We start from the raw sequence: 13,106 nt of genomic DNA on the forward strand, positions 1-13,106 counted from the left end.
CTCCCCTTTCAGAAAATGACTGTCACTGCAGCTAAATGGAAAATTCAACTTGACTACATTTCATAGTCACTTTGTGGAGAATCAGCATCTGTGCCTCAATTCACCCCATAAAGATGATGAGACAACCAACCAGCAAATCCAAGTCTCAGGGAATACCATTAGCTCCCAACCAGCCAGCCTGGTGTTCTCAAAACCTCCTGTGATCTGGTGCAGAAGCACACCTGAGTGGCAGATATCCTTACAGAGTCCTGCTCTTGCCCCGGTATGCCCTTGCTTGAACAGTTCCAAATGCTATTTTAAACCCTAAAAAGGATAAAAAGGCAAGGTTTAAAGTTAAACCTACCACAAACTTTGGAAGAGTTGAATGCAAACTGACTATGTGAAAGAAGCAGCCTAGGAACTTTAAAGGAGAGAGAAAAGCTAAGCCTAACACAGAGCTATTTATAAATGATTTCACAAACAATAACTGTCCCTACCCCTGACATTTCTCAAGACAGAAATAGGAGCACACTCCTGCCCTGTGTATGGGCCTATGCTTCCTAATTCTCATCTCTCTTTATAGCTTCCCCTACTTAGCTCCTCTGAACTGCACAGATCAGTATTAGAAGTCAAACCAGCCAACTGATATCACCAGTTTTTCAACAGACCAAAAGATGCTTCCAAATGTTTATTTTAAACAAGACGCTATCAAATCACACCTGCAGCTTCTATACGCTACTCCAAATCTTATGATCCTGACATCAAAAATCAGCAAAAGCCACTGGGGTTGGAAATCTCCAAGTCTGCAATCTATCACTTCATTATTTCAGGTGTGCTGAAAATCTGAGGCACAAGTAAAGCAATGCCTTGCACCTCCGTTTGTCAGCAAAGCCCTGGAAAAACGTCTCAGTAATAACTTCTCAAATTAGCTTCAATTCTCACAGCTTGAAGAAAGTAAACACATTGGGTTCTCCTCATTTTCAGTTTCAATGCACGTGAAATTCACTTTCATAATCAGCTTCCCACTTCCATTCTCTCAGGCTTATACAGAGGCACACCTGAAATATTTTCTGATTACATAAATCTGCTGGAAAAGACACAGATGTTGAAGACAATTGAGGAGTAAAACACGTTAACTCACTTTCTTATATACTAAGTTACTTCCAACTGTCACAATCAAACCAGTACTGATCACTTAAAACTGAATGATGATGTTCAGGTGCACTACAAAAACCATAGCTTAAGGGACAACCTTTGTGATCCATAAGCACACATGCACTGCTACCACTGCCATCCTGGCACGTTCTGTATCTTGAATTCAATGTAGTAGTCACCTTCATTATACAATATTAACTTTAAATACCACTTTGGCTTGTCCTTGTTCAAATTTTCCAGCCCCTCTTCCCAACTTAATGAAGTGCCCCTCAGAGATGAACACAACATCAAAAGTTGTCTCTGCAGCACAGAACAAAATGAAAGGTGTTGCAGCAAGTGTACTGCTTGCTCTATTTTAACTTGGGCCCTAGGTCTGTAGAATTAGGGCCTTACTCTCCAACTGAGCCTATATGGAAAACCCAGTGAAAACAAATGTACAGATAAGTCACACTGAGCTTTTAACAGAGGTGTGCTTTATTAAATCCTCTCTCCCAGGTGACAGAGGCAGCAGAGCCCCTTCAAGCACCATTTCTGTCTGCTCCTCTTCCTCTCATCAGCATTTGCTTTCTGTCTTCTGCAGTTGTTTTCATGTCCTCCACTTGATTTGTCTTGAAACATGTTAGTCACTGCTTGGTCTCTCCCCAGACCCCTCCGTCCTGGGCCACAAAGCCTCTCTACACAACCTGCAAGCCTGAATTACTAATCCTTGCCCTCCCACACCCTCAGAAATCTGTGCCCCCAGTGATTCCCAACTGGTGGATGTTTTCCTGTGCCTTTCCTGTGCCCTTCTGGTTTCAGATCAGAACCAGCAGCACACTCCACACCTCAGGCACGTGTGCCCTGCTCTACTCCCAAACGTGTTCTGTTAGTGTCCGAGATAATCAGCAGGGGACAGGCTGCTGCCAAATCCTGTTTAGCAGCCATGACTTTAACATTCCAGAGGAAAAACAGCTGGAAGAGAATAATCAGCTGCCTCAGAATTACTTCCCTAAGCAAAACTTTATGGATAGAGATATTTCCATTCATATGTCCATGAAATAACCCAACAAAGCAAGTGCCCTGAATATAAAACAACACTGGACATGTAAACAATCAAAGGAATGGCTTGGAAAAATTAACAAAGGGCACCAGTATTTTAAGAGTAGCTTCTTCACAAAAGTGTAGAAAAGCCTGTTTAACTTGACCCACCACTAAAGCCAAGGACAGCACCGGCAACACTATTTCTGATGCTGAGATTTTTCTTCACATCCATATAGTACAAACAGCCAACATCACACCTCAATTATCACTTATATTCTTCCTACTTGGAGGCAGCATGGAGTTGGCCTGTGTCAGTTTTTTGAAGGTTTGAAAGCATCATCAACACTTAGCAGTGTCTGGGTCATGGCCATCTACCCTTAATCCAAATGGCATTGATCTATTTACCAGTCTGTGTACACAACACATTTGAGCACTGCAAGGTTGTCACATCCTCCAAAGAGATCCCAGATTGCCTTCCTGGACTGGACTCTATCAACACAAACAAGGTTCTCCTAAACTTACCTCCAGAGAAAAAACAGACACTGTCTGTGTCTGGATAATATCCCAAGAAAGCTGGCAGACATCTGTCTGCAGAATTTATTAGACTATCACCAATTTACTGTGGATCAGGAATAGGACAGCAGTGCTTCACTGCTGACAGAACGCTCTGGGCCTCTTCTCATCTCCTCCTCTTCCCTTGCTGATGGCCAGGATTTCTCTTCTTTTAGGTAGAACAGATTATTTTTTAATTCACCATTGCCAGGAGACTGATTGAGACTTTCACCCACTCTGCAACTGTCATCTGTTTGTTTCTTAACTCCAGCCTAAACACTCACCATTAACAACTTGCACTTACAGCTACTCTTCCAGGCTCCTATAACTTTGTGATGCAATACAGCAGCCCGAAGTTCAGCTGGGCTACTACAGTTCCAGACAATCAGGCAACGAAAGGCCCTGGTGCTGGTCTAGATGCAGAGCATCACTGCTGTAATGCACACCTTGAGCAGGCAGCCCTGCCCTCCCTACCAAACTCATTCCTGCAGATCCTTACGTGGCCTAAAAACACTGTCAACATCACAAGTTCACCTTCAGGCTCTCAACATCGTAGATGCTGCTGCAGCGGGTCTATCTTAAAGTGCTGGGGAAAATTCTAGAAACTTTTGTAGACAGATGGTCTACATTTAGCTTAAAAAGCAGCTTAAAAGAAATATCCCCAACAAGTCTTTCACACTGGCTACTGAATTTCCCTCTCACTTTCAGTGGAGTTGTACTAAGATGATCTGCTTCTACTGTCAGTTCCCATTTGAGTCCAGAAACCATTCTAACACACTGACAGCTGCTCCTACAATTCTTCTGGGACAGCATCAGGATTGGGAGAGCACACCCTTTCCCCCCTATCTCTGGACTGCTCTACAATTTCAGTAACTCTTATCAGGCCTTGGCCCTTGCACAAGAGCTTGGTGGTAAAGCATTCCTTAACTCTTCCAGGAACTCCTGCTGCCTCGACAAGGTGGGAGATGGGAGGAGGAGTAATCAGTCATCCCCTGACAGCTTTGGAACATTCCTTTTCTGAATTACAGTCCAAGTGAAATGGTACCATCCTCACTCGAATGACAGACAATTCCAGTAGTTTCCAAAAAGGCATTAAATATGAGTATTTCACTGATTCTGGAGGGGGATTTTTCAATAGGCATAAGTTACTCATTCCACAGCAGGGATACAACTTCCATGCACAATCAGATGAGGATCCAGCACCCAGCGCTTGTCAGAGGCACATAAGCAGTGACCTGCTTTTACCATTTGACAGTTTGGGACTCAGCTCGTTCAATACTCAAGTCTGTGCTGGTTTGCTAATGCAGCCACAGCAATTACAGTGTCAATACTAATTTTTTATAGCTCATGTTCTCTTCCCCTTGGCAGATTTTGGTAAGGTTTTAGCCCTAAAAATGAAAAACATGACTGCTCTAAGGGTGCAGTAAAATGGCACCTCACACTATACCAAGCATTGCAGTTGAAGTGCATTTATATTGCACTGCTCTCTTCCCCTCAAGTCCACACCTGTAGGTTTAGCAAAAATCTCAGATTATATATATTTAGTCGTTTGGCTTTGTAGCTTAGCCTGGTTTTAAGAGCTTATTTCTCCTGCCTGAATCTTCCTCCCTCAGAACTGGAGCTAACTAAGGATTTCCAAACTGGAAGTCTAAAGCAAGTTCTTTTCAAGAATGATCACATCAGAGTTGTTAAACTTCCCTGTCCTTAGAACTGTGCAAAGAGAAAATTGTGAGTATAACATTCCTACAGTCCAGCTGAGGCACTTCTCAGGGCACTGAGGCAGCAGCATTTGCAGTGACACCTTGCTCCAGTGCAGTTATATGACAGAATTTACCCTAATTTGAAAAAAACTCATATGCAATACTAGGTAGGTAATATCAGTCAGGCAAATACACCCTTGTCAGCCTCAAATCATTCTGAAACAAGACCAGGAAATGAGGGTTTCCTCTGGCTGGCATGAACCCTAATAGTGGCAGCTTACACATCAACAGCAGCATATTTGCTACTGATCATTTTTGGCAGAAACATCCACCTAAGGAACACATTCCTTGCCACTAGAGCACTGCACAGCTCGAGCACTAAAACACTCAACTATTAACAGAAGGAGTAAACCTGAGTTTAAAAGTCCACAGTAGCTGCAAAGTGTCAGCACCTACGGATTTTTAATTATAATATTATCTACCCTACAGAAAAAAAAAAAGAAAAAAAAAAGGTACAAAAAAAGAGCTGCCCCTTCACTACAAAACAGTTTAATTATTGTCTCACAAACTACCCCATTTATCCAGAACTGCCACAAAGTAAAAGTCCGGGGCTTTTTTCCCCTAACAGTAACAACCTACAGCAGCCTTCCTAGAACACACCCTATTGCAATACAAAAATAAGCACTGTTTTTTTAACTCCCAGCTTCATACTCAGCCTCTACAGACTCCAGGCATACAAAAATATCTCCTTGCATTGCTTTTTTTAAGCTTTTTAAACTTTGCTGCCTCTGACCTGTACTATTAAAGATCACTGGAACACTGTTGTTATCCTTAGGATGATTTTTCCTGTCGCAGGCTTTTGCTCAAAAAACACATTCCTATCAAGACAAATATACTACTGTTGATATTCTTCCTCCTATATTCATGTGGCAATTTTCATCACGTTTTAGTTGATGGCAGAGTTCCTGATGATGGGCTAATTTTTCAGCAGAGTAAAGAGGACACATTTTTTGGTTTTTACCATTCAATAAAAATAAGGGTCCTACAGGCAAAGAGCAGCTGGAGATGAGAGGTCTGTCAGTGCCCGCCCTACAGCACTAATCCTGAGGTAAGTCACAAGCCATTTCAAAAACACCTCTGGAAATTCACGTGCAATTTAGTGTTGTTCACTGGCAACGCATCTGCAGCCCCCAAAATATTTAAATACGAGTCCCTTTCACCTTTAACAAGTAATTTATCGCGCACAGACACCCTCCGAGTAGAATCCGACGCTGGGTTGGACGCACGGGGTCCTCTGACACCATCATCCCGCTTCAGCTTGCTTGCCAGTGTTAGCATTCCTGCTGCTTCCACCTGCAACACAACGGGAGAGCACAGCCCATCACCAGGAACGAAGTGCTGGGGGTGCAGAATGAAAACAACTCACAGCTGCCGAAAAAGGAATGAGCTTCCACCACGTTCTCAGCAGTCAAACACAGAAGGTGCTGCTCACAGCTCACACAACTGTGCTTAAAGATGAGGATGGCTCAGGGAATGATTTTGTTGGGGCTGTGAATACTGAAAGACCTCCAGTTTCTTAGGCCAAGGGGAAGCTCAGTTTTGCAGGAGAAAGGTCAGGCTTACGTCAGTGTTTACAGTGCAGTTTCACTGCTTGACACTGCTCCTTCCTAAGAACTGCCGGGGAAATACCCCTGGGCAGACAGTCTGCTGCAGCCTCCACGTCCACACCTTGCAGGACAACGTTCAGAGCTGGCTTTTCAGCTGGCCAAAATACAAAGAATAACGAAGAGAAAGGGGGCAGGGATCGCTGGAACTATTCTCTAACGCTAGGAAGTGAGCTCTGAGGCAGCTCCCAGGACACAGGAAAGAGACTTAAGCTGCAAACAGCGCAATGATCCACGCGGCTGCACAACAGCAACTCTCCACAGTGCAAGAAGCTGCATACAGAGACTCAGTAACTGAAATGGAGGGTTTTGCTTGGTTTGCCAGCCACTCTAGAAAATAACTGCAATAAATAATTACAATAAAAGGTGGACAGAATGCCAAAGTCATTAAACCAAAACATCCACTCTGTCATGGCTTAATATACACTTTGACACTACTCCTGGTTAAAGGTAACTCCTCCTTAAGTTTGGCAAAACCAACACAATGCCGACAAGATCTAAACCCTTCAGGCCCCACCACCACTAAAACGGTAGGGGAAATTTTCATCCTTTAAGTCATATGAATTATTTCAATCAAATAAAGGGGGGAAAATTGCAAAAAGTCAAGGTATAATCCTTACTTGGGGGCTGAGAAAGACATAATAGATAAGCAAGCAAAAAGGCTTAAAAAAAAGGGAAACATGTATTTCACAGCAGTCCCTAACAGTATGAAACTGGTGAGTCTACAAGGAGATCGAGTCCTCTGAAGCTGACAAGTGTGTGTGTCAGCTGCAAAATACATTTAAAAACAAAAGTAATGTTCAGTGTAAATCCAGCTGGCTCAGCCGAAACATACAGTAATTTTTTTCGTCCCGCTGCCCCGGAGAAAGCAAGAATAAGCAGGCAACACAGTCCTTTTTTCCTTGGAGAAGGGAAAACCAACAGCTGTTTAAAAAAAAAAAAAAAAAGGAAGGGGGGAGTTGTAGGGGAGTCTGGGAATTACTGAACAGGGTTCTACACGAAAAGAAAAAAAATAAATCTGTAAATTGCAGGCAAGCTCTCCACTCCAAAAAAACTCCATCTGTTAGGTGCCGATTCCAAATGAAATGAACTCCGACGGACGTTAAATGCCTAAATATCTTTATAGCCTGTCCTGGTAAACCGGGAAACCCAAGAGAAGCGTGACTACTGCGGAAAAGAAATCATTCGCTTCAGCTATACTCCAAATTCCAGTGGAGCACGGCAAGGAAGCCCCCGGCAGTTAAAGCAAAGCTTCCCCGCTGCAGAACCCCAGGGAGACGGGGGGGCTGTGCTTATTCACAGGGAAGGGCGCGAGAGCCCCGGGAATTATCCAGCTCCGCCGGGAGCCCCTCGCAGGGGCAGGGCAGGGGCAGGGCAGGGGGATCGCTGCGCTCCGAGGGCCGGCAGACACAGGCGGGCCCCGAGGCCCGGCGGGCCGGGGCCGCCCCGGGAGCTGTGGGGGCTCCGGGAGGGGCCAGGCCCGGGCTGGGAGGGCTGAGGGATGGGGGGCGGCTCGCACGTACCTGAGCGCGGCTTCAGGGCCCGGCTGCCGCGGCCAACACCATCCCCGGCGCCGGCCCGGGCAGGAGCGAAGGCTCCTTCGGGCTCCCTCTCCCTCCTCCTCCTCTCCTTCTCCCTCCCCTCTTCCTCCTCCTCCCTCCCCCAGCGCAGATCTCGCGAGAGCGCGGGTGGGGCCGGGCAGTGCGCCCGCGGAGTTCTCGCGAGACTTGGTGGCGGTGGCGGCGGCGCGGGGTGGGCGCTGGCGGCCGGGAGGGCGGCGCCATGTTGGGGCAGCCCCTCAGGGGGAGGGCGTGCCCTGTCCCACTGTGCCCGCGGGGGGGATGAGGCCTGCCGGCTGAGCTGTGTGTCCCCAGGCTCGATTGTTCTCACCTTTTGTAAGCAGAATCACGAATAGGTTGAAAAAAACCTCTGATATCGTCGAGTCCAACCTATGACCCGACACCACCGTGCCAATTAGACGTCCAGTCTCTCCTGAAACACCTCCCGAGAATGATGACTCCACCACCTCCCTGGGCAGCCCATTCCAATACATTCCATTATTTTACAGTGCCCTCAGAGAGCCATGGGAAAGGGCGTGATTCAGTTGCAATATAACAATATTATGTAGTGGAACATAACCAGGCTTGCTGCAACCATTGCCTTAGCGCCTACTTAGATTGATCAACTGTTTGTACGTTCCAGCAGCAGATTAGTGGAAGCAATAGTCAATCAGGTGGGAGTAACAGTGAATCACATGAAATCTGTGTTTAAAAAAAAAAAAAAAAAAAGTATCATAAGAGTGCATTTACTAATTGAGAGTGAATTACCTGGGTATCATAAATTGACCAAAATCTTTAGAAGCTGAAACAATTGCCTTAAATCAGCCCCCTCCACCTGCAAAATAGGTGCGTAAACTTAAAATCTTCCATTTGGTGGCTTCCATTAAACAAGGGAACCAGGCATGAAAGCAGCATCCAGGTTAGAAGGTGTGATAAGGCAAAGCTAGAGACTGAGCACAAGGAAAGTTTGGCTGACAGCTGTTGAAATACTCACTGTGTCCTAAACCTTCACTGGCATGATACCACCACGTCTTCCCCCAAAAGAAACTAGAATTTAGCTTCCTCAAATCTAGTTAAACCAGCACAGAACCCTGGCTCTGAGGCCTTAAATTGGCTTAGTGCTCTGACTGCTCAGCTTTTTCCTCCTGGTACTCCTTCTGGGAGTCTGCAAGGAAAGCTAAAGTGCTTCTTGCCCACCTCCAGTCACCCTCTGGGAAAAGCAGAGGACTTACTCCAAGCTACAAAAAGCTGGCAGGGGCATTAGCCTAACGCTGGCCAGCTGCAGCACTTCCCAGCTCCATCCCTGTCCCCATCAGTCCTGCTCCCAGCTCCTGAGGAGCCTGGCTGCCCCATCACTACAGCCTACAGCCTTTGCCTGGCAAAAGGAACAGTGTCTTGACAGATACCTCAGTGAGGGCAGGACAGTCTAAATACATCTGTTTTGGAGGATGAATAAACACCATCTTACCTCCTTAGGCTTTTCTCTCCAGATCCATGTATTGTTTGGCTATCACAGCACAGCACTGCCGTTCAGGAATGTTCTGAAAACAACCTCCCCCACCAGATGTTGGCTACAAATAGGCTCCAGAGAAAGGGATTTCTTGCAAGACTTCAAAACTGAAGGATCAAACTGTGAGCAGGGTCAGGAGATTGGATGCCAAAAAGGCACTGATGGCATCTGCCTGTTCCTGGGAGTCCGTGGCCACACGGACAAAACATTGGTGCTGTCTGTTTTTTGAGAGATCAGCTGTGCCTGGGTGTAACCAAACCCAGGAGTCCACGTGCAATTCCAGACACACCTCTGGGGCTTTTCCTGCCTATCTGTAGTGTTGGCCCAAGGGCATTTCCCTCCTGATGGGTTTTCATTGCCTCGGGTGCTGCTCCTGCCATCAGGTGGCAGCAGATGGGGCATGGCCAGGTGATAAAATCTACTAAAGCTCCCCAAAGAGCCCAACATCCAGGCTTTTTTCCCCTCCCTGTCCCCAAATTAAATGGAATGAGGTTTCATTTGGACAATGTCCTTGCAAGGATGTCAGTGCAACACCTGTACTGTTGTATTACAGAAAAACGTAGTAAAAAACGTGATGACAGCTTGTCTGCTTCTGTTATCTACTTTATTAAATGGCATGCAAGAAAATAATGTATACAGGCAAATATGCATAATATACTCTGTAATAAATAGCAGGTAAAAAAATAGATTTTCTTGAAAACATTTTGAAAACCGTCAAAATAAAGATATCCAATAAATACGTTCTTTCAGGAGGAGCATTTCTTCATCTCCTCCTGAGACATTTATAAGTGCACAATAAACCCCAATAATTTAAAATATTGTGAAAAAGAATTGTTCTCTGAGCTCACATGAGTAAGAAAAAAGGCTTAAATAGGAAGTACAGTCCAGCGATGCAATAGCAGTTGTTTTTCCCAGTCCTCAGGGTGTCCTTTGGGGCCACTGATGGGGGCTAAGAGCATTGCTCCTGCAGGGCAGCGCATTTCAGGTCTTCCAGCACCTCGAGGACGTGGCGGACGGCGTAGTCCTGCAGGCAGCCGATGTTCTCCTGCAGCGGGGACGGGGGCTGGGTTAGCGCTGGGCTCAGGGTGCAGCCGTGCGGCCGCCGATACCCCGAGACCCCCTGGCCCCGCTGACCCGACTTACCCTTCCCATGGCCTCCTGCAGGTTCTGCAGCCACTGGCTCACTTTCCCCGAGGGCTGATGCGAGGGAGACACCTGCAAGGGAAGCAGCGGGGTAAGGACCAGTGACAGCACCAGGGCTGTGGAGCTGGCAGGGAGTGGGGAGGCTCAGGGGCACTCACACAGCCCCGCAGATGCTCCCGGGCGTGGGTGAGGAAGTCCAGGGGCCGCTGGCGCGTCTTGGTGAAGCCGGGGTGGGTGGAGAGCTGCAGCATCATGATGGTGAAGTCCAGCTCGGCTTCTACCAGCACCACTCGGTCGGGCACCTGCGGGCAGGAGTGTGTGGTTAGGGACACAGAGAGCCAGGGCTGGAGGAGGGGAGGTCTCGAAGACCTGCCCGGGGTGCATGTGAGGGTGGGACTGGCTGACAGGAGAGGTGAGCCCCCTTGTCACAGCATCGCCTCGCTCTTACCGACAGCTGTGCCAGCATCCACTCCCGATCGAAGAGCCAGATGTTGCAGTTGCGGCCCGGCTGCCTGATCTTGCGCTGCCGGTACAAAGCAAGAGAGAGACTGAACAACAGCCGCTGTGACTTCTGGCAATGTGCAACCCTGCCAGCCGTGTGGGGTTTGAAACCAGGACAAAATTTGGCCCAGCATCCTTCATGTCCCCAAACTCTCATGGAAAACATCCTCCTCCTCCCCACACTTCTGCAGAAAACATCCACCTTGTCACTCAGGTCTCAAATTCAGCATCTCCTGTGCCTTGCCCCCCTCCCCAGCCCAGCCCCAGAGATACTCACAAACTCCTTCTGCATCTTCTTCACAGCCTCCTTCTCATCCCTCTCGATTTGCCTGTACCTGAACAGGCTGCAGCCCTTCCTCAGGGGGTCGTGGGGAAAGGCAGCCCCCAGGCTGACCTCCAGCACCAGCACAAGCAGTGTGGCAAGGCGGAGACACAGCATTTTGTTGACAAGAGCTCGATGGTGAGTGAGGGGTTACGACGGGTTGAGGAGGTTTTGGTTCAAGATGCCAGAGAGGATAAACCGGAGGACTCCGGGCAGGATTCGCTAAAGTCCTGATGCAGAGGTGCCTGACAGGTGCCACAGGTGGCTCTCTCGGCTGTGGAGCTGCAGGGCTGTCCAGGGGAGCAGCTTTGCTCTGCTGGCTGTGGATGCCTTGCTGCCCCATCTCTCCAGCTTTTTATATTCCTTCCACCGATGTGTTTGCGCTTTCAAGTTAGCCTGGAAAGTCCGGCGCCTTGCTGGGTTCAGCAACCTTGCAAACAGGAAAACGAAAGCTTTCCCGCCTCCGTTACCTGCCCCGCTGCGTCCAGCCCTGCCCTGCTCCGCCTCGACGGGGCGAGCGCGCCGGCGGTGAGGGATGCTCGGGCTGCCTCCAGCACATCCCCCCCGAGGGGGCTGAGCGTGGGGACGCTGCTGCCACACCGAGGGGCACAGAGGTGCTGGCAAGTGCGGGGACACCGGGCACGACCCAGCCCCGCGCCACGCTGAGCGCTGCGGGAGACCCCGGGCACGCAGCCCCCCAGGGACAGCAGACTTGGGGTGGCCAGGAGCGTTTCAGTGCCTCCTGAATGGCAGCAGGAGTCCGTGCCTCGGTTTCCCCATAGGAAGGGCCATGGCAAGGAGTGGGGGGAAGCAGCAGCAGGGAGCAGGCACTGCACGGCGCAGGCTGCAGGAACGAGCTTTATGTCTGTGTTATCCCCGGGGACCAGGCTCGCCACCAAAACAGGGGAAAAGGTGAAGGCAGAAGCACTTCCACCGAAGGTTTTCCAGGTGGGACACAGAGTTGTGAAGGGAGGCTGCCGGAAATGAGCAGGGCTGCCACCCTTGAAGCCGCTGGGACTGGCCGGGTTCCCCTCCTTGTTCAACCTGGAAACACAAATATGGTGTATTGACATCCCTCCAGTGACAGGAGGAACGGTGCCCCCGGTCAGCCAACTGCCCCTCTCTCTCGAGGTAACCTCCTGAGATCGCTGCTGGGCTTTTAGTTTCGTGCATTCATCAAGCATTAAATACGGAAAATGAGGGCAATGACTGGATCTAAAAAGCCAAGATGGTGAGGCAGCAACAGGCATAAATGCACTTTGCAGCGTGTCGTGTGGTGGCCGTACACAGGAAAACACAGATCCAGAAGGACTTGATTTTTAGTGTTCACATTTGGAAATAAACTGCTGATTTCAAGGAGTCCAAGAGAACAAGAAAAGTTCTTGAGCAAGCTTGTAGAAAGATACACCTATGGGTGGGCAGAGTGGCATGGATGTGGTCATGGAGGTGGAATCATCCAGTGCAGCCCTTGCTCTGGCAGGGTCAGCTGGCATGGGTTGCCCAGGGACTGTGTCCAGTTTTAAATAACTCCAAGGATGGAGTGCCAACTCCACAGCCTCTCTGTGAGTGTTCTTGTGTGTTCAGATACCCTTTCACATGTTTCAGGTTGTAGCTTTTTTCTGCTGTGCTGGCAGTAGGCACCACCAAGAGTCCCTAAGCCTCCTTTCTCAGCCTTTCCTTGTAGGAGAGATGTTCCTGTCCAACATCTTCATGACATTGATTCGACTCTATCCAATATGTGCCATGTCTCTCTCCCCCTGGGGAGCCCAAACCTGCACCCAGGACCCCAGGGGTGGCCTCACCAGTGCTGAGTAAAAGGGAAGGATCACCTCCCTCATCCTGCTGGAAACACTTCTCCCAGTGCAGCCCCAGATACCATTCACTTCTTTGCCACAAGGACATGTTTCTGGCTCATGTTCAACCTGGTGCCCACCAGGACCCCCAGGTCCTTTTCTGCCATGCCTGGTTTCTATCTGGGCAGCCCCCAGCACGTCCTGGTGC

At 48.6% G+C, this 13,106-nt stretch overlaps 2 protein-coding genes across 3 annotated transcripts in view; both read right to left on the bottom strand.

Moving 5' to 3' along the window:
* The window catches only part of UBE2F (ubiquitin conjugating enzyme E2 F (putative)), a 59,942-nt gene extending 52,200 nt beyond the window's left edge, over nucleotides 1-7,742 (bottom strand). For both annotated transcript variants that reach the window (XM_027890310.1, XM_027890309.1), the window contains exons 1-2: nucleotides 7,594-7,742; nucleotides 5,627-5,759 (exon numbers count right to left, since the gene is read on the bottom strand). In XM_027890310.1, the coding sequence (XP_027746111.1) occupies nucleotides 5,627-5,744 (118 nt within the window). In that variant the 5' untranslated portion in view covers nucleotides 5,745-5,759; nucleotides 7,594-7,742. The remainder of the gene's footprint in view (nucleotides 1-5,626; nucleotides 5,760-7,593) is intronic.
* A 2,103-nt stretch (nucleotides 7,743-9,845) lies between these two features.
* Nucleotides 9,846-11,222, bottom strand: LOC114060662 (interferon lambda-3-like). The gene is made up of 5 exons (XM_027890346.1): nucleotides 11,061-11,222; nucleotides 10,731-10,805; nucleotides 10,428-10,584; nucleotides 10,283-10,350; nucleotides 9,846-10,184 (listed from the first exon to the last, which is right to left on the bottom strand). Exons 1-5 carry the CDS (start codon nucleotides 11,220-11,222, stop codon nucleotides 10,089-10,091), a joined length of 558 nt encoding a protein of 185 aa, XP_027746147.1. The 3' UTR covers nucleotides 9,846-10,088.
* Nucleotides 11,223-13,106: the final 1,884 nt, after the last annotated feature.

Source organism: Empidonax traillii, unplaced genomic scaffold (assembly GCF_003031625.1).
Source record: "Empidonax traillii isolate 1590-97213 ecotype Southwest subspecies unplaced genomic scaffold, ASM303162v1 scaffold284:size1552100, whole genome shotgun sequence".
Classification (NCBI taxonomy): domain Eukaryota; kingdom Metazoa; phylum Chordata; class Aves; order Passeriformes; family Tyrannidae; genus Empidonax; species Empidonax traillii.

What these genes read in the sequence shown, in the direction of transcription:
- LOC114060662 (XM_027890346.1), bottom strand. Translation starts at nt 11,222, where the DNA reads ATGCTGTGTCTCCGCCTTGCCACACTGCTTGTGCTGGTGCTGGAGGTC. An exon ending in AGAAGATGCAGAAGGAGTTT is followed by an intron (nt 10,806 to 11,060) that starts GTGAGTATCTCT and finishes TTGTACCGGCAG; the next exon opens with CGCAAGATCAGGCAGCCGGG. An exon ending in GGATGCTGGCACAGCTGTCG is followed by an intron (nt 10,585 to 10,730) that starts GTAAGAGCGAGG and finishes TCCTGCCCGCAG; the next exon opens with GTGCCCGACCGAGTGGTGCT.